General features: G+C 44.2%; 1 protein-coding gene across 1 annotated transcript in view; it reads right to left on the bottom strand.

The window, feature by feature from the left end:
• LOC147205335 (GDNF family receptor alpha-2-like) overlaps positions 1 to 25,158 on the bottom strand; it is a 61,436-nt gene that overhangs the window by 2,471 nt on the left and 33,807 nt on the right. Inside the window, exons 5-7 of the mRNA XM_086111941.1 lie at positions 10,420 to 10,532; positions 9,381 to 9,521; positions 4,861 to 5,003 (exon numbers count right to left, since the gene is read on the bottom strand). Of these exons, the coding sequence (XP_085968067.1) occupies positions 4,861 to 5,003; positions 9,381 to 9,521; positions 10,420 to 10,532 (397 nt within the window). The remainder of the gene's footprint in view (positions 1 to 4,860; positions 5,004 to 9,380; positions 9,522 to 10,419; positions 10,533 to 25,158) is intronic.

Consider the following 25,158-nt stretch of genomic DNA (forward strand, 5'->3'; position numbering starts at 1 on the left):
GTGACACTGGGCCGCCGTCGGAGCAGAAGAAGGAAAATGATGAGTCAGAAAGTCCCAAAATCTGCAACGCACGGGAGACTCATTTTGGCACGAAGGTGAAATCTTCGCTGGAGCAAATGTGTTGATTTGCATCCCGCGTCGCTTTTGTGCGTCGCCTCTTTCAGGTCATGCCAACCCGTTTCCTCAAGCTATCATTACGGAGTTTATTTAAGAGGGAAAAACACACTGGCAAGCCGAGCTCGTGAAGCTAGCCGCGCCCTGGGGAGGGGGGGGGGCTCGCTTCAATGTTTCAATCGGCATAAATTACCGTGGGAAGAGGTCAGAACGACATAGTTAAAAGGCAACTCGTCCTACGTGGTTTGATGGGGGCGCGGGGGAACATACGATGCTCACAGAACTTTTTGCATAGTGTGCGAAAATGAGAGAAATGTGCCACAATGGTCGAATTATAGCAAAGAGCAATGGGACCACATCAGTCCAGATATTAAAATGCCCGGCCTCTCGAGTTGCAATATTATTGCTAAACAGAACAATATCCTTATGGGTTTTTTTTCCCCAGACCAATTGTTGGCATTTTGAGAACTTTTCCAATTTTCTAGCCTTGTCGTAATACAAAAGCGAAACAGTTTGCCTCCAAGTTCAAATAGTCACACTCAATTTGCAAGCGGCATCATTTTCAGTGCATCGCAGCAGTACAGAAACGCATCATAAGGAACATGAAACATTTTGTACTGCGGCGTGGCCTCAACTCATCTCCCCCAATGTAACCTTTGCAGAAATTGCACTTCATGCCATTTCCCCATACATTGATAGAAGAAAAAAACCCCCCAAGCAAACGTTATCTCCCCGCAACTCATGGAATGAGGTATAAGAAGAATCTAAATAATGAGAAAATTGCGTTGAATTATCATTGCAGGCGGAGGGCATTTTTCTTTCCAAGAAAAGATAGAGAGCCCGCCACAACAAATGAATGCTTAACCAAAGGCTGCCAAAAAATGAAGAGGGTGGAAAAAAACAACAACAAAAAAGCCATGAGTAGCTTTGACAATGCACCAGGCACATCTGCAACTAAAAGCCAATTAATTAGCAGGGGCAGCGATGTGTGTCAGCAGCCTGTTGACATGAGGCCAGATCGGTGGCTGCAGCCAATAGCCACACATGCGCCGAGGCCTTTGACAAGGCGTAAACACACCCACGCATTTAGACACCGTGACCGAGCAGGCAACATCCAAACGCACTTGTTTACTTAAGCTCTCCCACCGACGCGCACACGGCCGCAGTTTGCCAACTTTTGCCAGGCCACAAATAGTTGACAAAAGCGCATCATTGAGAGGGTTTGTCCACACGGATTTTGACGTAATTCAGTTTTTTTCTTTCAGCCTGGACTTGCATCTGTTCAGGATCGATTAAATTCAATTGAGCTTTAAAATCAACATATGACTGTGCTCCGGCAGATGTAAAAAGTCGACACAACACTGTTCATATGTCAGTTTTTTTTTTTTTTTGTGATCTTCCAAAACTGTGTCTGTCCCCTTTTGCCTGATTGGTTGTTTTTCCTCGTGTGCGGTGGTTTCGAGAAAAAAAATAGTTACAAGTCGAAGCCATAGTGATTTTTTTTCCCCCCACAGATCTACCAGGTTCTACTTTTATTTATTTGTTTTATCTATTCACACGAAAGAGAGCTTATTTATCAACTTCAATGAGTTGACAACTCGCAAAACCGTTTTTCCTCGCAACTTTTTCTGGCAACTTTGACCAGAAAGTTCTACCAAACACGTGTTGTGTAAGCGTCGGTCAGCAAGTTCAGTTCCATCAATAATTCAAACAAACCACGTCAACTTTTCACATTTCATGAAGCAATATGTCAACGTGGGCTGCACTTCTTAACCATTGAACCTATGTAGATACTACATACATAAATGAATAACATATACATACATAAACCAAAAAAAATAAACCCAACCGACTGAAATGAAGCCCCCCCTCAACCCCCCCAAATTGCAGCCTTGGGAATTCGAAAGCGACATACCACTCCATTGCAATGTCAATTTGGATTTAAGCGTTCAGCCCTCATTTTAGCAACGGGAACGTGTTTTTATGCTATTAAATCGCAAACGCCTTCTTTAACTAGTTGCCGCTTCAGAAAACCGAGCACATATGAGCGCATTACATCTCGTGATGTCTACCTCTGAGACTTGCAAAGCTCGCAGGACCGAGCTTTCCGCCCACATGTTTACTCACTGAGCATGGGATAAAGCCCACAGTCAGAAGTGGAAGTGACGTGAGGAATAATTACGCATCTAAATGAGCTGTTGAGGGCTCAGTATGAGTGACCTGAGAGGGCTGAGTCACACACACACACACACACTTTCCGCACTTCTCACTGACTGCACTTCATATCGTAGGTCATCGTTTGTCTTGCTCTTCGTACATTTAATCACGCATCCGTCCGTCCATGAATCCATTCCTCTTTGCCATACGTGCGTGCGTGCACACACTTCCACATTCACGTGTCGATCGACGGTACGCTCGCAGCTCTTTATCTGCTCATTCGGTACTGCGAAAAATTCTGCCACCACTGTTTTTTGTTTTGTTTGGAGCATTTAACGTTTTATTTTATTTTATTTTAACTTGACTGCTTATTTTCTATTTGGCATTGCTTGGAGGAACTGTGAATACTTTATAATACTGTGAGAAATAATTCTCTTTGGCGAATGACATCTGACTTCAAGATGGCGCCGCAAGAGCGGCTGCCTTTACAGCTGCTCTTCGACTTTTTGTTCTTCTACTTTCTTCCTTTCATAACTTTGCTGCTGTAAATTGGGAACTTCTCCGTTGTGAGACGAATAAAGGTATTCTTATCTTAGTCTTATTCTTTTCAAAAGTTTGTATCTTGACATTTGATACATTTTTTTTTACATAACTGACCATAATGAGAGTCTACCTAAAATTATTAGGGCACAATTTTTTTTTTCCCGCTTTCCCAAGCTGAAGCCATTCATCAAGCCAACTCGTTTTAAAGACATAGAGGACAACAAAAAGGCCGTCACGATAGAGCCGCTGACCATCTCGGAAGATTCCTTCCGAAAGTGCACCAAGGCTTGGCAGAGAGGACTGGGAAAATATGTTAGACTCTGGGATAACTTGAAAGTGGAGAACTTGTCGTTAATGTTTGAAATATATCTTTGGTGACAGAAGTCCTGTCATTTTTCTGACTCACCTTTGTGAGCCTGCAACGGTGCACCTGTCAAAATTAGACCAGGAAGTAACCGCTTTTCAGATCAGTCCAGCATTGTTTTTGCCATTCTAGCAGTACAGCGTTGGTTCATTAGAATTCCGAAAACAACATCTCTAATCAGACCTTTGCGCGGTAACGTACGTCGACCCAACCGAGCATCCACGCATGCATGCATCGTACTATCATCCATTCAACCATGTACGCGTCCATCCCCCACGTGATGCGCTCGCTCGCAAGTCCATTCGCATCCTCTGCCATCAGGACTCAAACAAGGTTCTCCCAATTTATCTGTCATCCGAGTCGGACGAGTTTTAATTGCCGGGCGTAGAATGCGAGGCCGCCCAAAATGTCCCCGTAGCTCACTCACTAATTATAGACTTCCTGCTTGAGTAATCGCACGTCTTATTGTTTCCTAATTACCATTTTTACAATAAATTCAACGCCGCGCCGTTGTTAGACAGCCACACATCGGTGCATCAATACTGTCATGCGCACACAAATCCACAGAGGAAAACGTCGCCCTCGCACCCACCCAGCCGTGCACGTTTTTCACCGATGCAGCTCATTATGATTGTTTGTTCTCATTGCAACCGTCGTTCAGGTGACTATGTCTTCACAACTACGCGAGGGCGAATACGATGCCGTGTGACCGCGAAGGCCCTTGGAACGACTCCAAATATGTCATCGTACCAATGGCCGTTCATTCAGCATGCAAATTTGCATCGGTAAATATTCCACCGCGTGCCGAAGGCATTCGACTCTTAAAACCACACAAAAATAAAAGTAACATCAGCGGCAGCAGAATAATGGTATTGCGGCGAAATCGAATTTAGCTAAGATTTGTAAGCAGGTCTCCTGCAAAGGTGAGAAAACATCATCAGTCTTAAAGTAGAGGCTGCACGGGAAGGGGGTTGGTATACGTCGCCCAGCTGAAAGCGCAGCGTAAAATATTCCTTCCCTCTACCAGAGAAACAGTGGGGGAGTTTTTGGCAGTCGGCTTCTGTCACTTCTGTCACACTTTATTTGAACGGAAACTGATGCGGCGTTCTATTAAAAGACAAACATTGGTGCGCTTTTTTCCGCAGCAGATGTTGAACCCAGTTCCAGTCGACTTGACTGCGGCGTTGCGAGGAGACGGCATTCTGTAGAGTGAGAAGCCCTGGGCCAGTATTTGAGAACCACTAATCCAGATTAAACCCCCCCCCCCCCCACCTTCCATTTTCTTTCACCGTTCCTTTCTGTGGCGGGAGAAATATACGATTTCAACAGATGTCATCAGCTTGGGCGTAGCACAAACTGTCTTATCGGGAAACGTGGGGTTTGATGTGCCAATTGCTTTAAGATTGAAGTCGATGAGAATTTGGACGACGCGGCGCGCTCGGCTTTACCGCCGCAAAATCCTCCTTTCATGGTTGCCTGAGTTGAGGGGTGATTTTGTGGTTCTTCAAGTAATAGGCCTATTTTATTTAACCAATGCATGCAAAGAAGACCGGGATGTACCTGGTGCTATGCGCAGAGACGAACCTTTATTTCACCCGGAGAGATAAACTCGGCAGAATACATCCCCGCATATGAATGTGATGCCGAAAACACTGGCGGCGCTTTCATAAGAGGAGCGTTACCTTCACAATAGTCACAAAGGGAGGCCCGGTGGTTGGCGCCAAACGATCCGACGTCGTCTTCGCCGTGGCCGAGGGGTCGGGGACGGATGCGTTCTTGCTCGCCATGTAATCCAGACCGTACCCAAAGGCCTGAATGGCGTTTCCTGGAAGAGACACACATGCGCGGCTCGTGACGACAGGAAGCCGTTTCGCACCCGAGCCAACCGCTCCGGTCGCCCGCCCGATCTTTGGCAAGCGCCGCGACGAGGTAGGCGTGTGACGAGGGAGCGACGGAGGACGACGGCGAGCCAAAAAAAACTAACAAAAAAAAAACACGTTTTGATTCGTCGGTGGGATTAAGAGTCGCATGCCAAAACTCATCAAAAACAATCTGAGATTTGTGTTTTAAAAGCTGTCACCAGGGGAGGCCGCTTGCTATTCCTCCTGCGGAATAGCAAGCGCTGGCCTGCGTTCAATAACCAAAGATGTGCCCTCCTTATGTAAGCGTTCATGTCGTCAATTTAACTTTTCGGCAAAGAAAATCCTCAGCGATTCAAACAGACACGCTCATCCAATCTTTGGTTCGTGTCCTCCCGCTCAATAAGGGAGCTTTAGCGCCGCTCGGTCGACAGCAAACGGACACAATTGCAGCGACGCGCCCACACTTGGAGATGATGAACCCCAATTTGTTTGGCGATCAATGCGCGCACCACGAAATGGGATCCTTTTAAAACAAGCCAATCAGTCGGCTCTAACAGGGGCAGCATTAGCCTGTGAATGCGTATGTGAGGCGCTTCTTTGCCTTCGGTGCATTTTGTTGTGTCTAAGCACATGCGCGAGCCGCTGCAAGAATGCGATAAACTCCCGTTCAGTCGGCTTTTCAGACACGTGGCAAAATAGTGGCGGCCTACCTTTTTTTCCGCTTCTCAGCCGTTGAAAGCGCCACGCTTTTGTCTCTTTGTTCACCCGGGAGGCAAGAAGGCATATAATTGCTTGGCAACCACCTCCATTATAAGGTCAGTTTGGAGAGATGACTTTGAATAGATTTTATACCGCTGATCAAATTCAAAACGGTGCGGAACAAAAAGGTGAAACGGTCCCGCACGTCTAAGCCTGCTGGACATCAGCATTTAGAGATCTTCGTGTTTTGCACCAACGTGATACTGGGAAGTGATTTACTTAACGTGCATACATGCGCTGGACGCCACATGAGGATCATTGATGTGCTTCCCTACAAGAGCTGTAGCGCCCCCCCCCCCAAAAGAAATTGTCATGATCCTGTCATCTTGGTTTTTCGGTGTCCGACGAAACGTGGAGGGCGTTCCCTCCAGAGCCGCACTGGTTGCTAGGCTTCCTCGTTAACCAACTGCCTATTTAAACTTTGCCACGCCGACAAGTGGCTGTTGGATTATTTTGCCTTGCTCACGACTCTTGTCTCCAAGCGCCTGTTTATTCGAGACCAGTGGTTCTTAACCTTGTTAGAGGTACCGAACCCAATCAGTTCATATTCACATTCACCGAACCTTTCATTAATGAAAAACAAAAATATGACTTTTTACAAATTCGAGACATAAAAAAATGCATTCATTAAAAACGACAGTCACATGTTGACTACTGAGCGAGCACTGATTGGACAAACAATGTCATGTGATCACCTGCAGCCAGTGACGGCTAAGCGGGCGTGTCATAACTAATTGAAATGTTGAGTTGGGTATGTCTTAACCTCCATGACAGAGGCTCCGTCGAACCCCTGAGACCAATTCACCGAACCCCTCGGGTTCGATCGAACCTGGGTTAAGAACCACCGTTCTAGACGTACTTGACTTTTTGCCCCATAGCTTCTCACCACGTTTTTGTGCAAGTATTTTTTTTTTCATGGAAGTAATTCTGGTTGTTTATTCTCGTGTGTTGGATTTTCTTGTCCTTTCAGTGACAAGCAATTTACGTTTATCTTGTTCCTTGCCTTTTGCAAGTGTTTTCGGTTTGTTTCGCTTTTTCCTGGTTTGTTGTCTTTCGTTGTACTTTGTCGGTCCTGAGTTTTGTAAATAAACCTTTCTGTCAAATTATTATCTGAGTCCACGCTTATGGAATCCCAATTCTGAGCGCAGATTTCCTTAAACCTGAAGAAAATGCATCAAATAAAAATGTGCCTGTCACGAAGATTGTAGTGCTCACTTTTGATTGACCAAAAGAGATTTTTAAAAGATCGAGAGAGAAAAGTATTCATTTAATTTTTCTCATATTGTGCTGGTAAATACAGAGAATCATTTGGAATATTTTGCCCTGATATAGCAAAATAAGGTAACCAACCAAAATAAGTTTGACACAGCCACCAACAAGCACATCAATAATATGAATTTACAAGAAGACCTCTCGTGAGTAACTGTGTTGAAATGTCGTTGCTTTATTTGCGGGTGTTTTATTCTGAATTACATTTTTCGGGGGGTTTTACATGTTGTTTCCGGTCCTTCGTTTCCTGTGAAGCACATTGAATTGTCTCTGTATCCGAAAGGTGCTATAGAAATAAAGCTGCCGGGCCTTATGTGCGCCATTACATCGTTAGTTGCTAGAGATGAAGTCAAGCCAAGTACTAAAACATATTTCTTCGCGGTGTACAGCTCGCTTGCTCCCTACAGCGGATGTTCCCAACTCTTGTGCCATTGTGGGTCCCGAGGAAAACGATCCGATAAATAGTCTTACAAGTATATCTTTGTTCATCTTTCTTTGCCAGCGACGCCCAATGATAGGCAGAATAATTGAATGCTCTTCCACAAGATGGCAGAAGGTACAAGAAAGCTTTTCATCCATCTGTTCCTAATCATACATCGGAAAAAGTGTCATCCCGCGAGCAAATCAGCTTTTGCGTTCAATCAGAGGGGCCTGGATTTGTTTTGAATTTTTCATTTATATATACAGTGTGTCTATATATATATATATATATATAAAAAAATTTTAATGTCAAACGGTTGTCTTGGATTCATAAAGGTTGGGGAAAAACTGCCACGCAGATGCTCTCGGAGAAGGCTATTCAGTCATACGTGAAACCGGCAGATGACTACCGGTACCTCGCATGCCAATTGAAGACCCAAAAATACGTTGAAATGGGAGGCAATTGTCGTACATTTTGCTTCAACTACCATCTTTCACATTTAGCCGCCATTGTAGAATTGGATGCGATATAAACGAGTACATTGATACTCCATCTTTGGATTGTATTTTCTCCCACCCGGTGTGTCGGAGGTTTATCGCGCGTTCCCCTCGACTGCGGGGGGGGGGGGGGGGGCTGCGTTTTAGGAGTTATTTTTCAAGACGCCTCCTCAGCTCCGAGCCTCATCCCTCATCCTGCACATTCAGCAAAAAGGCAACCCCTGTAATCTATTGAAATGGTCTGAAAGCATTTTACCCACACGGTGAGAAGACGTTCAAGGTGTCGCGCAGCACCGTGCGCCATATCAAGGAAGGATTTTTTTTTTTCCGCTCCCGACTGAAAGTGACGCGAGGACGTTTGAGGGAGCCACCTTGTCGAGCTGCAGCCTCCGTCTTCCTGAGCGTGAGATGCTCAGAAGATATGTATTATTTAATTCTCTGCCTGGGATTTGTATGACGCGTTCCTCCCCGTAAGCGATAAGCCTGAGATTGCTCGTGAAAATGACATGCAAATAGTTTCTTTTGTGTTAAGGTCCGGGCAAGATGTGGCTCGAAGGAAGGATGAGCGGAGAAAAGAAAGTGACGTCCTTCCGACAAACTTAATTCACTAATTCCAACTTAATCAGCTGGCAAAGACATGTCTGTTGAAATTGAATGAAACTGTAGAGCTGACAAATTTGATTACGTCTTGACGTTACATTAATCCCCCCCCCCCCCCCCCCCGGCCCCCACTTAGCCTTTCCAACGTACTGTATTTTCTCAGTCGGTCTATGATAAATGGCAAGCATCAATTTGTCATCAGATGCATATTCGACTTGAATAAATCAAGGCAGTGGCTGAAGAGAAAGTTTCTTTAAGCCTTTCATGCACCCTGTAACCTGATGACATGATGAGCTGTCGACTGTCGTAACCGCCGGCCCTGAAAGGGTTGATTTTATTGAGTATCATTTTTTTTATTTAAAGCTTTACACGGACTGATGCAAGGCAGCAGAGTGGACGAGTAGTAAGCACATCTGCCTCACAGTTCTAAAGTTCTGCGTTTGAATCCTTCCTGGCTGTTCCAGGACTGGTGTCACAAACCCAAAATTACAAACGTTGAGTTTCTCCCTCCATTGTGGGACAGACAATCAGTGCGTAAGAAGAATTCAGAGCTGTGACAAGACAGGATCGAAGATCACCCCGCAGTCAGTTTCTTGCTAAGTCATTCACCGCCAACCAATTTCCCTGAAGCTTCGTTCCAACTTTGGCTTCTTTTTTTTTTTTTTTTTGTCTTGGCTCGGCTAGCGTTTCCACGCGCCACCCACGTGGCTGATTTCGGTGCGGAGGAGCGGACGCAACCCGACTTTAATTTGCTCATGCGCCACGTGAGTCGAGTATGAGGAAGGTGGGCTCACTCAGGCAAGTGTTGTCGGTGAAGCTCTGCAGGAAGTTGGCGCACTCCTCTTCCTGGTTGCCGCTGCCCTTGCAGGTGCACCAGGGCGAGATGGTCCAGTGGCTGAAGCTGCTGTCCACGTAGTTGGGTGTTATGTCCGTCCCTGCGAATACACGTGCGCGCACAAGCGCATCCAGACACATCCACGCATTAGGATGAACATCTACGGGTCACTAATGGACAATAATGGCCGACATTTATTGCAAATAGTTTCCGGAAAAACGCGGTGACGTGGGAACGCCACTGTCCTGTTTTAGTCGTTATGGGAAGCCAGCGCTCGTTGTAATACTTCATTTTCGATGTAAAGAGGCCTTTGCGCCCATGAATATTTTGGCAAAGCAGGCGCTTCAGCGAGCGCCGTCGGAGGAGAACAGCGCTGCGGCAAAACACTTCACTTTTGAAAGGTCTGTCAGCAGGAGTCAGCCATGCCATCCACTTTGTGTGAGCAGCGTGACTTATCTCCTCGCTGTGTGCAGTGGATACGCCCATGCAACTCGGGCGCCGGGGAAAAAAAAAAATTTCAGTTTTGCACCGCGTCTAATCTCCGACGAGCTCGGACGTCATCGCCAAGGTGCCGTTATCAAAATATGTATGCATTAGCCCGCGCGCATTGTTGGAGCAACATTTAATATGAGCAAACAGATGGTCATCAAGTCTTTTAATTAAGTCAACACTCTCTCTGTGCCTCCCTAATTACTTCTAGTAGTAAACTGATGGCCAGGCCGCTGGGGGAGATATCCGTAGCCGCCGGGGGAAAAGCTGACAATCTCACTCCTCCGCCTGCTGCACAGGATAAAAAAAAAAGAAGAAGAAGAAGAAGAAACGAAGACAAGAGCACTGCAGCGGCGTTTCTTCCTCTCTAGACCACAAAACTACCACTTCTGTAATCTCACAGCACTGCTGACATTTGTGAAAAATATTGTGAGATCTCCCAGCAGGTCTTCCTTTTCGCTTTCTCTTTCCCTTCAGACGCGCTCTCACTCCATCACAGTGATACTGACCGATGAGCCTTGTGTAGGAGGCCAGGCAAGCTTGGTGATTGTCTTGGTTGGGACAGGTGCTCACTGCGGGTGGGATGTTGCGGCAGTTTCCCATGAAATCAGCCATCCTGGATCTGCGCAATAGAGAGAGAGAGAGCGGATGCAAAGAAAGCGGTCACAAACAAACAAACAAAATATCCACCAAGTGAAGTCAAAAATGAGTCAGTGAGGCTGCGTCGTATGCCGTGGAAGTGACCTGTGCCAAAATTATATTAGCAGCACCAATGTTTTTGTGGCAGTCAAACAGGTGGACTGAATAACAACCTGGGCTCCCTCGTGACTCAGAACCAGTATTATTTTCTTCTTTTCCTTTTTAATGATTATTTTTCGTTCACTTGACATGCACCACAAACCGGGCAGGAATCGCATGATGCCCGATGAGAGCGTCATGCTTCCTTTTGAGCCGTTCTTCTACGATTATCCCTCACATCTCAGAGGTTTCCCCAAATTGACTCTGGGCGCTAACCTTGGGTACTGATAAAAAGTGTTCCGTTTTATTTTTTGGTGGTGGTTATTGTTGTTGTTGTTGTTTTTTTTTGGTGTGTTTGCGATAAGAGCTTTAAGTCTGCCGAGGCCCCCAGGGTGGCATTGCTAATCCACTTAAGTAGGTTTATTGGGAGGAGTGTGTGCAAAGTTACTCTGTCTGTGCTCCTCACATCACTGCTGCCCACTCCGTGAATCACAAACCATTTTTTTTTCTCTATCTCTAGTTGTTCTTCTGACCGCTTCCTCGAGCCTCTTTATACGCTCGGCTCTGCGGTGGATTTTAAGCAGCTATCTACCTAACGCAGGTAAATTTGAATTAGTGTACGAACTGAATAAATAAAAATTATGCCTATGCAGACACGCCACAAAATAGTGAGCAATAGAACGATGTTCAAAACAAGAGCTGTTAAAAAATAAAATTCTACCTTCATAACCCTGGAGAACCCAAGAACCCTTTTTTTCTTTGGAGAACGATGAATTCTACATTAATACTATATACTATAATACTATATTAATATATATAATATATATACTATATGTTCACCGAACACCAAAATGTTTTTTTTCTTTCAAATATTCAATGCCTTCATCCTAATTTAGGATAAAGGGCCAAATTTGACCCTTTGGGATTTAAGGGTAAAAACAATTCTACCTTCATAAAAACAATGATGCCCAGATATGACTGATGCTATGAAAGCGGAATTAATTTAGCAATACGGTGACAATACAGAAAGCTAATATTTTCACTGCCTCACTTTATCATATGAGAAAGACCCAAACATTACGGACAGGTATGGAAAATATAACAGCAGTATGCTGCCGGACTGTTTTTAAAATTCATCAAAATTCCCTTCGATGTCTTAGATGAGTTATGGCAATATATGATTTTGTTGGCAAATTCAGCATAGCTAATACATTCATTTTACTGCAACGGGAGACATTCTTTTGGAGAAACCTGCCTTGGGTTTTATGCATGCATGCATGCAAAAAAAAAATTCATACAGGCACAGCGTAGCTGGAGAAGAGTCCAGTTTGAATTTTATACAGGGCTAAAAAAACATCCAGTTGCAGCAACATTTGGAACAGTCTATGTGCGTGACATCAGCGAATCTTGAGAGACTTCTGCAAATATGATGCTAAAACACGACAGTCTGCATCAAAAAAAATTTTTTTTCTTTTCTACGACTTTGCAAGACCACCACAGAAGGTTGCCAATGCTGTCCAAGTATGGTGAAGACCAAACATAAATTTAGTGCGGCGGAATGACCAAACAGGTCTGTGTCCTGGCTACTCAACACAAAGGCTCAGTTATCAAGCTTCAGTTCCGAAAACATTCTTCTCCCTCTGCATATACGTCCTCGTCAGAGTTAATGATGCGAAAACTAGTTTTGCATTTGTGTGGCAGTTAAAAGCAATATAAACAAACAAAGACTCCAAAACAAGGGCTGAGTCTCATGCTGTGCTGAAAGCCAACGAATAAAATGGGTGTGAAGGCAGGTTTTAAAAAAGGACACTGAAGCTTTTCTAATGCACACCGGGAGGTCGTTCCATATTTTTGGAACAGCCAGAGAAAAAGCTTTATCTTCTCTGAGCTTCTGACTGAACTTGTTACCTCCCGGGAGCAGCTGGTCAGCTCACCTGAGGCACCGGGAAAGAGTGTTCCAGGGGTAAGGAAGACCATTAGGTGATTTGAAAACAAATAGAATCCTAAAGTCAACTCTTACGTGCGCAGTAGGGATGTTTGATGCCACTTTTTTTCCCCCCATACAGATACTAGTATGAGATATCATTTTCAAGCACTCACCGATACAGAGTGCCTTTAGTAATTTTGATATGTAAAATTGCATTGGTAAAAAAGTCTGACGATGATGATTTACCGATGTGTCAAACCGCCGCAGTTTAGCGCCAACTATGGCAGAGCAGGACTTATTCGATATCTGCCTTATTATTTTGCCAAAATATGGCTGCCTCTGCGATTACCTTAAAATATTGGCCCAATATTGAGACCTGGTAATCGGTATTTGCCCATCCCGAGAGTGCGCAGACAACCAGTGGAGGGAGGAGGAGTTCCAATTTGTGCTCCCTCTTTCGTGTTGCAGTTAAGAGGTCACCAACAGCATTTTGAACTGCCAAATTTCAGTTCATACAAGTTTTAGATTGGTAGTACGTCTGCCTCCTAGTGTTGAGTTTTAGTCTCAGCTATAGCATGTTCTCGCCCTGCCTACGAGGGTTTTCCCTCTGGTTTATTTGGCTTTCTCCTACATTCCAAAAACATGCTGAAGATGCTCATTTGCCCATACGTGTGAATGAATGTGAGTGCGAACGGTTGCGTATCAGTTGGTGACCTGGACCTCGCCACGGCCACAAAAAATCCGCCGCGGCAGACTCGGCCGGATGGAAGAGACATTTCCTGTCTTGAATTGTTTTGAAATATGACCAATTTGACTATTACCAGCATTCTTGATTGTGTTTGACTTGTACTTCCTCCGAAATTATCACGCGGTCCTGCTGTTCCCTTCCATTACCAAAATACAAATGACTTTTATCGTTACAAAAACCCCCGCTGTCTTTACAGAGCGTTTTAACCAGCACAGCCATCCAAGCTGAACGCTTTATGCTTCACTTATGGCTGATTTTATTTTTATTTTTTTCATTTGTTTTGCTGTGCAGCCAGTGTAGACAAATTGAGCCTCATGTGTGTTGAGGGGACAATATCCGCTTTGTTGATGTCTTTTACGTGGCCTTCTCGGAAGCACACCTCACAAAAGGGAAATCTTATCAGCGTGATGGTCTTCTCCCGGGCCGCTTAATCATCTTAATGCCTCAAAACGGATGTGAAAATAATCACCTTGTGCACTGATACTGTGTGTACCCCCTGAAGACATGCTGCCTTTTAACAAATGCGATGAGTTCATTAGCGAGAGGGAATAAAAGAGATGGAAAAAAAACGAAATGATGTGTTTCAAAATCCTGACCGGTGTGTGTGATCCATTTGTGGGATTCGCACGGTCCCGTTGTGAGATCCGAGAGATGAAATAGGATTGAAACAACGCGCCATCGGATGCGACCGCCGCCCAAACCTTCCGTCACCTTTTTAAATATGCGTAGCAGCTGTATCACCTTCACGCGGTGCGGCAGTGCTACTCGATCACGAATGCATCGCCGTGTGGCTTTTGCAAACATTTCTGAAGCAGCTGGACCCGCTTTGATGAATAATGAGCCCTCTGGTGCTGATGCGGAGCCACCCCGGTGCCATCAGCAGAGGGAATATTGTCATTCGTGGAAGTCCGCGAGCAGGATTCAGGCGGAAGTAAAACGGGGTATTTAAAGGGAGAGTCCTTGTGGTGAGTTGAAGACAAGTGTGCGCACCGTTCGTTACGCTTTATCCTAAATCTGTGGGTAAAAAGTGCACACAAATGGAATGGATTTGTTTAGGGAGGATTATGGGGGTGACCAGGTGAAAGTGTGTCCTTCTTTCGGCTTTTCACTGGAGTGTGGTATGATGTGATTGATGGAGAAACCAAAAAAAAAAAAAAATCTATATTCAACTGCATGTCCGCTGAGCGTCCTAACAAATCACCTTCAGAGCTTGCAAACAGCTAATTTATTCATTCATTAGGGCTCCTGCAAGCTGTCCCGATGCGTTGAGCCGACGGGCTGAACCGTTGCTTTTTCCGCCAATACTGCCACTAATGTCACATTTAAGGCGACATGGAATCGAATTTGGAATGAAACGGAATCCACTTTTTCATTGCACGTGCACAAGTACCGAGCAACGAAATTCACTCCACCGTGACAACGCATCCAAGATGCATCAAAAATAACGACCAACAGAGGGACTCAGAAAGAAGAAGCATGACGAGTCGCCCAGATTTTCTTAGATGAAAAAGGAAAACATAAGGGAATGGGTGTGGGGGGGGGGGTGGAGGAAAGAAGTTCCAGGCTTTGCCCTTTTAAGGGAGGGGGCACAGTATGGGTTTGGAAAAAAAAAACCCTCTGCCTAGCAAAATTCGGATGTGAAGCATGATATAGAATTTGACCAATTGATCTGTGCCTCTGTGAGTTTTAGTTTTAGAATGATTTTTTTTCTCATCTTTATGATTCATCAGTTGGTATGATTAATACCCTTGAAATCAATATTTACTCTTCGAATGAATTCGTCACCTTCAAAACGCCTGAAAACTCACCATGCTCTACCTTGGTGAAATCTATTTATTTTAGGAGTCGAGGAAACAACCTCTCAAGACACATTGAGTCGCGCCCCCAAGATGAGTTTCACAAATCAATGCAAAAGTTGCTGTACATATAACAAGTGGAACAAAAAAGTCACAATGCCCCCAATGCCTGGAATTGAACAGGAAGTCTGTTCGACTGTCACAGTTTGTACTTTTGCAAACTCATGCAAGGGAATTTGCCCAAACGAGACCAATTGGAAGAGATGATCAGGTGCGCCATGGGGAATTCAATCTCATTCAATTTGCCAGAAAAAAATGATTTATTGACAAATATATTTTCATTTGGCTGTGACGTTTTGTCCACAGCTGTCATCGTGAAGACAGAGCTCTTGTTGCCTTTGTGCGCAACACCAGTAAAGTCCATTCAGAAGTCGAAAAACAAATACATATACCCTGATGGAGGGTATTCAAAATATGGTTGTGGAGGTGTTATGGACAAAAAAGGACGACCAAGAAAGAGACTCAATGACGCACATACAGGGCAAAACATGTTGGGTTTTTTTTCTACTTCTTAAGGGTAAAGGTTCTTTAAAATTGCAATGCTGTTTTTTTTTGTTGTTTTTTTGTTTTGTTTTTTGTCAGGTAAGGCAAACATGAGACAAAGCGCTGTCTTTCTTTTTCCAAGTGAAATTCTCAAAGACAATGATGGCTTTCAAGACAGTAATTTAACGTTTACGGAGGCGTACTGAGTGTTGGCACAAACGGTGTTCCGACCCTGGGATGCAGCACGTTTCAAGGTTTCCACAGGATTTCCATTATAGCGCCACCGAACGTCACTCGCTGCCAAAATTACAGGTTGTCGAACTCAACAGTTTTTTTTTTCCTGGTCATTTCAGCCACTCAGCCCCCCCCCCCCCCCCCAAGAAAGTGGCAAGGGAGCCCCCACTGAAGTAGACTTCTTACAGCCAACCTGACACTTTAAACACAGTCATTCAGGCCGACGCCGAGTGCATGTCCGTCCAGCCTGGCAGTGAGAGGAAAACGAATGGCTTTTTTATATGGATTCTTATTCCGACCGCTTGATGGACATCACAAACAATGTGAGTCCAATCAGATGAGTGTCTGTCGAAGAAACTATTTCCTCTCTTGATGAGACACCGAGACAAAATAGCTATCAGCCTCCCCAAATCCTCTAATAGCTTCTAAAGGATGATTATTTCTGTTCCAATGAGAAATTGCCACTCTTCTCCCTTATCGCTCGTCTTCAGCATAGCGAGGCTGTCAGCGTTATCTCTCCATCATCGACACGAGGCACAACAACCGCGATGACAATGGCGGCCACTTAATGGGAAGGCATAATAGCACTCAGATGAGGCAAATGAAAAAACAAAGGAGGTGCTTTTCTGTTGCTTTCTATCCTTCGGCTTTCACCCCCTTACCCTCTTCTTCCTCCCGCTCTTGTCAGCCTCAAGTGGGCCCATTTGCAAACTTGCCATTAAGGAATTTGAATGCGCCAAAGCAAAATCCGCAGCCTTGTGTGTGTGTGTGTGTGTGTGTGTGTGTGTGTGTGTGTCGTTTTGATGCACATCAGAGGACAAAACAATGGGCAACATTTATCGTGGAAGCCTGCGCACATTGTGATGCATGGCTCATTACGTCAATAATTATTATGAAAAAAGGCAAACAAAGCACTCTGACCTTGTGTGGGGAGCAGAAGCGCGATTTGATTCGAGAAAAAAAAACAAAAAAATAAATAAATAACAATCATAATAAGCCCGCTACATCTATAATAACAATAATAATCATAACGCCCTTACATCCTTCGGAAATGTGGTTTCACACCGCCCATTTTCACTTTTAAGTATTTCCTTTGAGTCTGCTGCCTCACTGAACGCTGCGTGACCTTGAGGCTAACTTGCGCCAAAGTCGTAGGCCACTACATTGGGTACACCCGCACAATCTAACGAGAGCCGTTTCAAAATGGAACGATATGGGCAAGGCGGCGTGGTCGGCCTGGTGCTTAGCACATCTGGCTCATTCTTTTGAGGTTACGGGTTCAAATCTCAGCTCTGTCTTTCCTGTAGGGTGAACCTCAACATGTACTTTTAGTGAAAGACTGAAATTGTCCATCGATGTCCGTGGTCTCTTCCAAAGACAGATGAGCTCACTAGTGACCCGAATGACGCCACACGCGACAGAAAACGTATGGATGGATGGATGGATGGATGGTTGTTAAGTGGAAGAGCGATTTACAGCGACGCAAGCTCTCAGCGCGATGCAGCTCGGTGATGACTGCAAACAACCACAATCATACACACAAGACACATTTTTACCTCTTGAAAGTCCGATTTTTCATTCCTGTTGTATCTAATTACTGTGTCCAGGTATTTTCTCATGTTGCGGCATGTCCATTTATTTTCCATTGGCCGTGCTTGCACCTGCTATTTTTGGCACCGCCGCACTCGTTGGGATTCCCAGTCGGTCCGAAAAAGAGCCATGTGGACAGATGGTACTCAGTGAAAACACGAAGCATTTTTCTTGCCCATTTCGTTCGTTTTTTTTTTTTTAATGGTTTATTTTGAAAACATTTACCACAATTCTCCTTACGTGGTGGACACATTGACTTGCAGCTCATTCGATACCAGCAGCTGCAAAACGACTTCGGACCCCGTACTGAACGTGAATGAATGAATGCTAAATCAAGCATCCCGCTCTCACACACACACACAGCAGTAAGAGGTGGGTAGATTATTCAAGGTTATCTTAACTCACTAAATATTGTCCAAACATTGCAAACAGACCTTCCCCGCGCAAACAAATGGGAAACGTGAGCGCGAGTTAATAGTGCGCTACCGAGCTCTTGTCAGCGGTAATTAAATAACTATTAGTTGCACATTAAAGTTACACCTTTTTTTTCAGGCAGTCTCGCCCCAATTCGGGTTTCATATTTCATACGTCAAATTAAGGACGAAAGAAATAAATTCCAGTTGAATATCATTTGCTCCAGGATTTTGGTCGACCGCCAATTTGCTTGGATTTTGAGAATTTTTAGAGTTGGCGTCAAAGAACCTCTATTAACACTACACTGCCGTTTGTTTAATATTATTCCCAAGTCCCTTGCAGTGATAAAAAAAAAAACTTACCAAAACCGAATAATAAAATGAGAAGATAAAGCAAGCGTACAATATGTAGCATATGCTGTTCAAAAAGTTTACTTTTCATGGTTTTGAAGGAGTCTGCAAACCAATAACTATTAAAAAGAACTGTGAGAGGAAAGTCCTGAAATGCAAATCAAGGATAAGAGGGATGCATCATGTTTGTTCCAAACCACACACACACACTTCACGCTGTACATAAAGATAAGTCCCATTTGCATTAATAATAGATGTGATACCACCAGAGGAAGTGAACGCGAAGGAAAAATAGAAATGCCTCGTCAATGATGCCTACAGTTTGCATCGATACATATTTCCTTTGATAGTGTGGTTAAGACGGTCAGTGAGCATATGCACAAGCACGCACATGCACACACACACACACACACACACACACACGGCATATATCGGAATGAAATTCACTTTCTTTAGCAGAGACCTCCCTCGGTGTTCTTCCTCTCTCGTTTGCCTCTCATCTTGTTTACAACTCTCATGTGCAGCCAGCATGTCTCACACAGCCAACAGCAAAGGCCCGATCACTGCACAACACTGCAGAAAAACTCTACACACGAGGCAAAAGGTCACCAGTTGGCCCATGATTCATTTTCAAAATCGCAGCGTTCCATTTCGAGGAGACACACTTCACTTGCAATAGTCAAAGGACGGAGAAATGTGTTCCATTCATTCAAAGGTATTCCATTTGCCACCTAACCAAACATAGCATCGGGTACGTATCAACCATTGTATTTAGCTTTGAAATGCCATTTATTTGGTATTCTATAAACATGATGCACCAACTTGAAAAGAGAAGCAAACTGCCCTTTGCAAACCAAATTTTCGGATTCGAGTCGGAACGTCACCTCTGAATGTTTGAGTGGTCTCTGTTCTAACACTCTGGTCTCGGTATGTGTGACACAATGCCGCCTGGCAGAACGACATCTACTGAGAACAAAAAGGATTATTGTTGGCCATGAAAACGTCAAGACAACAACGCAACCCAGGGTGTATCTTACACTGTTATTTCATTTCTCCCTTCCCTCTGGCCCGCCCTCCAACGCCCACTTTCTTGCTACCTTCAGGCACTCCCAGACCACATAAAATCACACGACGAGCATTAAATTTAACTGTTAAGCAGTGAGTCAATAAAGCCTAGCTCCAACCTGTTGTTTGCAAGCTATCCCGTCGTCCTAGCGAGGGAGACAAAATATGAAAATACACCCACTAGCTTTGAGCTAGCTAGTAGCTGCTACGACGCAAGCGGACGGATTTAAAACCGGTCCAAAAGAACACCCTGAGTTCTGCCAGTGTACGATAAGAGTTCCTGGAGCTTAAAGTCAGTTATTTTAAACTAAAAAGCAGCCTTTCCGTAAGTTGACACAGCTTGCGTTAGCGTGTCGGTGTACGCTATATCTTTTCAAAAAAGTGAATGTGAGGCTTGCCAAAGTGCTTTGGAAAACTTCGGGTGTAAATCAAGCGCCACATGGAACATTTTTGGCATGCTTTTCGTCAAAAGTTACTAACCCATCAGAGTTGGTTCAAGATTATAAACGGTAAACGAATAGCAAACACATACTTTGGGTGTGAGTCTGAACTCTTAGGTTTTTGCTAATTGAGCAGAGTATGCCTACACAATCAACTCATTTATATTCACACCTATTGACAAATTGAGAGAGAGAGAAAAGAAATAGTTCTGGCCCAGTGGCGATCTCAAGCACATAGCGCTTTGGATTACAAGTAACTTTAAAAGAAGACAAAAAAATTGTTGTCAAAGACTTACTTCAGTACCAATGGCGTGCCCAAGAAGAATTTAGTGAAAAGAATAGGTTCATGGTTAGGGGGAGCCCCTTTGAGGTCGCAAGGAATTATGATTTGGGTCGCTCACTCTGCCTGCTGGTGTTTCTCACCAAACTGATTTTGTGTGCGCGTGTGTGTTTATGTCGTTATTTCTACCTGTTGGGTGACCGATTGTCACTCAGCGCTCCACCTTGTAAAGCAGTAAGCAAAGCATTCGATGAGCAAGCGACCACCAGTAAGCGTCGTGATGGGGGGTAAGGTGGGGGATATAAATCAAAGATAGAAGTGTTGCATTGATCCTACGGCCAATCAATAGACTCCACATTTACTGTGGGACTCCGTGCCGCTTGGATTCAACTCGTACAGTGACATTAAAATGGATCGGGAGCTTCTTTGGTTTGACGCGTGCCTGCGACTCTCCACCAGATACAATAGGACGTCCAAATCGAGGCTGCTGTCACCGTCGGACACGGCGGCTCTCAACGGAGCGCATTCATTTGAAGGTTGAAAAAGCAACAGGGGAAAGCATTGTCTGTTTTCGTTTGTTTGCGCTGGATTATGAAACAAAATAACATTGCGGCAAACTGCGTTAAAAGGACAGCCGAGTGGAAGAAATGAGTGCTGCTCCATTTAACGCGTGCTCGTCGTCCAGTCCCCAGACCTCCACTGAATAGCAACAATTTATCCTCCGCGGACACCAGGTAGAGAACGAAATCTCTGTGCACAAAGCCACCACAACCCCAGCCAATGTTTTATGCTTCAAGTCCACTCATATCTATTTTATTTGGTCTGCAGGGACTCTGGGCTCCAACCTGGAAACAATATGAATGTAATAATGACTTGAACAAAAAGTATTGTCATACTGCAAGTTGGAGCCGCTGATACGAATGAGCGTTTTTTTACACGACGTTTTGACTTGCGCAAGTTGTAACAGGAGCGCTTTTGGCTTTTGCCTTTTATTTCTTTTGGAAGCCAACCAAAAATATAAAAATAGGCCTCCGATACTGCACAAAAAAAGAATGTGGAGGTCACCATGCCTGGCAATACAAGACACTTGAACAAAACATCGTGAGCATCGAAAAGATGAACTCCAAGTGTTGTTTGATTTTTCTTTTTCGGGGTCTTTTATGGTCACTGATGTTGCAGTGGTGCGCTCGCCTGACTTGGGGGCGTTGAATCGGTTCCCGCTCAGTGATGTGGATATGATTGTGAAGGGTTGTTCGTCTCGATAGGTGCCCTGCGACTGACTGGCAAACAGTTCAGGGGGTCGTCCAGCCTGCCTTCCTCCCCCTACAAGATGGAAATTGTAGGATGCCTTTTCCCCGTTCGTCCTTCTCCTTTTGCTGCTTAGTCATCTCTGTTACAGTCAAGGTGTGATCAATCTCATGAGACCGTCTGCATTCTTTTCCTTGTCGTCCTGTCACATTATCGCAACATTTCCGTTCTTCTCCAAAGCTAGCCCCGCATTTGGAATGAAAGAGACTCAGGCGGGGGAGCTGTGTATCCTGTTTGGAGGTGGATGTCCCCGGGGGGAGACAGGCCTGTCGTTGAATGATCATCCCTTGCTTTAATCAACACATCTCCCAGAGGGAAGAGTAAAAAGTTTTCCTCTGGCATTTTTCCGGTGTGTATTGTTGAGAGTTAACTTTTCAAAAAAAAAAAAGTTTTAAAAGCATTGCCTCTAATTTTGAGAAGGTTTCTCTGCAGGGTTTCTTCACACGGAGCCACAAAATAAAGTCCTAACGCCTTGACGCTGTCTTCATTAGCATGACAAATGAGTTGAAATTCGATTTCCTTGTAGAACATATTGAGGGCGCAGCATAGTTTAGGGCTAATGCTGCAGCGTCAATCAATGATCCGATTAAATGAAATCAGTTCTTTGGATGTTTTCCGGGACAAATAGAGTGAACGGAGGACATCATATTGTATTGGTAAGCACTTGCCGCCATTTGGCTGCACGTGTGGACAAAAGTAAGGGAATGTCAGTGTGTGTACCGTACAATTATGTGCAGCTACGTGCTCATCGAACTGTTGACCTTTCGCGGCCGCAGATAATAAGCTTTTATGCTCGATTACGTATATCTCAAGACGCAGGTGAACCCCTGACACCTGAGTGCCATCGGGTCGAACAAATAATCTCGGTCTGAAAACAGATTACACAATGTCCGCGCACAAGCAATTATCGGGACAATCATAAATTGGAGGAGAGGTTTTAGCTGCTTTGGATAGTTTTAATGGCAAGAATGTGACTTTTGAGAATAGTTTCTCCAAAATGATGACGCGCAGACTAAATGGCCTGCCGCAAACCGAACTACGGGGCTGAACGGCTCTACTACTTGCTATCATGAGCGGTCGGCCATCAACGCTAGTTTTGCCGCAATTTGAAATTTTATATCTTTAATTTCATTTGTATCTGAAAAAGTGAAGCGTGGATAGTCTCTGTCACTGAAATGTGCAGGTCGTGAATTGCCTCTCAAATATCCAGTCTCCTTTGTTTCACTTCTTTTTCTTTCTTCATCATATAACTGTGCTTCTGCTTTTCGAATCGTGTGTCTTGTTCAATAAACAAAATAATTTGACATTTGCCGAACCTTAAAAAACTTGCTTCTCGTTCGCGGTTTTTCGATTGCCGCAAGTTTCCTTTCTGCGTCCGAGGTTCAAATGCACGTATGTGAGTCATCCATTGTTCCTTTTCCACAATTGGCCACTTCAGTCACGTTCGGCTGCGTTGCTCAGTCTGGAGAACTGAGATTACTTCAGATTCCCCCCGCCCCCACCAAAAAAGGGGGTGTAAACAGAGCATTTTAAAAAAGCGAGATAATTTAATTACACATCGATTATGTTACTCATATGGTGCAAGATGTAATCCAGTTAAGTGCAGAGGAAATTAGACCGTGGGGAATTTGTAGTTGCAGCTTGTTCAACCCACCGCTTATTGCTTTATTGTCACACTGAAGGCGTCTTTTCTGGAATTTTGTTAGCTCTGTAATTAATAGAATGTGGACATTTCGAGGTTACTTGGAAACATTGAATGCTTTTTGCGCTAGCAGTAGCTCATCGGTATGGTCGTCGGCTTTGGAATGGCAGGTGTCCCGGTTCGAGTCATGTTGCGACCAATCCATGGCAACGAGTTCCTGGAAAGAGGCTAGTTTTCCCCTGTAGTGCTGAGGTGCCCTTAGGCAAAGCACTGGCATCCTGACCTGAGCTCAAGAGGTGCAGCAACAGAAAAAGCAGAGTAAGTTGATTCTCCACTTGAAGAGTTGTGATCAGTATAATAAATCACAAATTTGTTTCGGAATGTCAGGAAGAGCGCGACACGTTGGGTAAATGGTGAGCACGCTGGCCTCACAGCGCAGAAGTGCGGGGTTCGATTCTGGTTCTGGCCTGCCTGTGTAGAGCTGGTATGTTCTCCCTATGCCTGGATGGGTTTTCTCCGGGTACTCGGGTTTCCTCCCACGTTCCAAAAACATACATGGCAGGTTAATGGAGCGCTCTAAATTGTTGCTTGGTGTGATTTTGAGTGTCAATGGTTGTTCGTCTATTATTGTCTGCCTTACTTCTTCCTTTCATAACTTTGCTGCTGTGAATTGGGAATTTCTCCATTGCGAGACTAATAAAGGTTTTCTTATCTTATCTTACGATTGGCTGGCAACCAATTCAGGGTGTCCCCCGCCCCCTGCCCGAAGACAGCTGGGATAGGCTCCAGCATGCCCCATGACCCTTGTGAGGATAAACGGATCAAAATGGATGGATGGATGGACATCAGGTAGCTGTATCTGTCAAGTGATGCACACGTGTGTCCAGTGGTTGTCGCATCTTGTCTGAAAATTTGACAAAATTCACCTGTTGAAGGTGACTGAACATTTTTCTGGAAAAAAAAAGCACCAAAAAAACCCCTGCTGTTGCCTGCTCCAACTTGCTGTATTCAACATGTAAATGCCACCCAGACGTGGCACTAATGGATGTCAGCTGCCTAATCATCTGTCACAGTGGGGAAATGGAAAATTAGCCATTTATGGGTTTTTTTCTTTTCCTGTTGGATATTTCCCACACTGGCTTTTATATTTAGCAGTGGACATTCAGGGGTCTAGCGCTCCGTCGAACTTCATTAGGCTCTCAAATGAGCTTTTAAATACTTTGAATTATTCAAATGTCCCACAGTTTTCGAGCTATTAGACTAATGAACTGGCTAGACACACACCCACACGCACGCACAGAGCTCTAGAAAGTGTAAAGATCCTTCGACTTGATTGGGTGAACAGCACACAGTGTGTTTTGCCCAGTTCTCAGCGGCTCCAACACAAGTCGACATGACACGGCTGGCTAGGTGTGAATTGAAGGCGGCTGCCTGGATCCAACACGGTCACTGTGGAATCAAAGTGAGCCATTAATGGGTTTTTTTCCCTTTTTTTCTGCTTAATTGGGCACTGTCTCAACAACTCACCCATACAAGTTCATCCGGAACTGAAGAGCTACGGCATCCTTAAAAGTGGGTTTAGTTTGCTGGCAAAGTCACAGCAGAAAAACATAAAAACTTCAAAGATGCCACGGGAGGATCATCATTGCTGCGGAGTGACTCTGTGCAAGTCCCTTTTAGCTTATTGTCATCAATATAAAATAATAATGATGAAGTCAGACGTATTGCGGCTCTTTTTATACGTAGAACTGATAGTTAAAAAAAAAAGACCAGTTATAAGTTCCATGAGATTCGTGGGGGTCTCGTAGGGGCAACATAGACGCACTAAATAAATTAGAACTGTATTTCAGTAGCTCCATTCAAAAAATGGAAATGATATATTGGATTGATTCACGATTCACTGTTTGAAGTTGTAGATATTATTTTAGTTTTTTTTTTTGCGCTTTACCTTCCAACTAACCCAAACCTGAATTCTCTGTCTTAAGATATGAGAAACGTACTGTACGTATCCAATACAAATGATTTTAGAATGGAAATGAGTCTTCTTATAACACATCTCTACGTAAGCTTGATATTTTTGAAAGCTTGATATTTTCAATGACTGAAATTAATATATACTGTATATTAATTTAATTTAAAAAAAATGATATTCTAAAACATAGGTGTTAAACTC

This window comes from Hippocampus guttulatus, chromosome 5 (assembly GCF_054856545.1).
Source record: "Hippocampus guttulatus isolate MCC_2025c chromosome 5, RoL_Hgut_1.0, whole genome shotgun sequence".
NCBI classification, from domain to species: Eukaryota; Metazoa; Chordata; class Actinopteri; order Syngnathiformes; family Syngnathidae; genus Hippocampus; species Hippocampus guttulatus.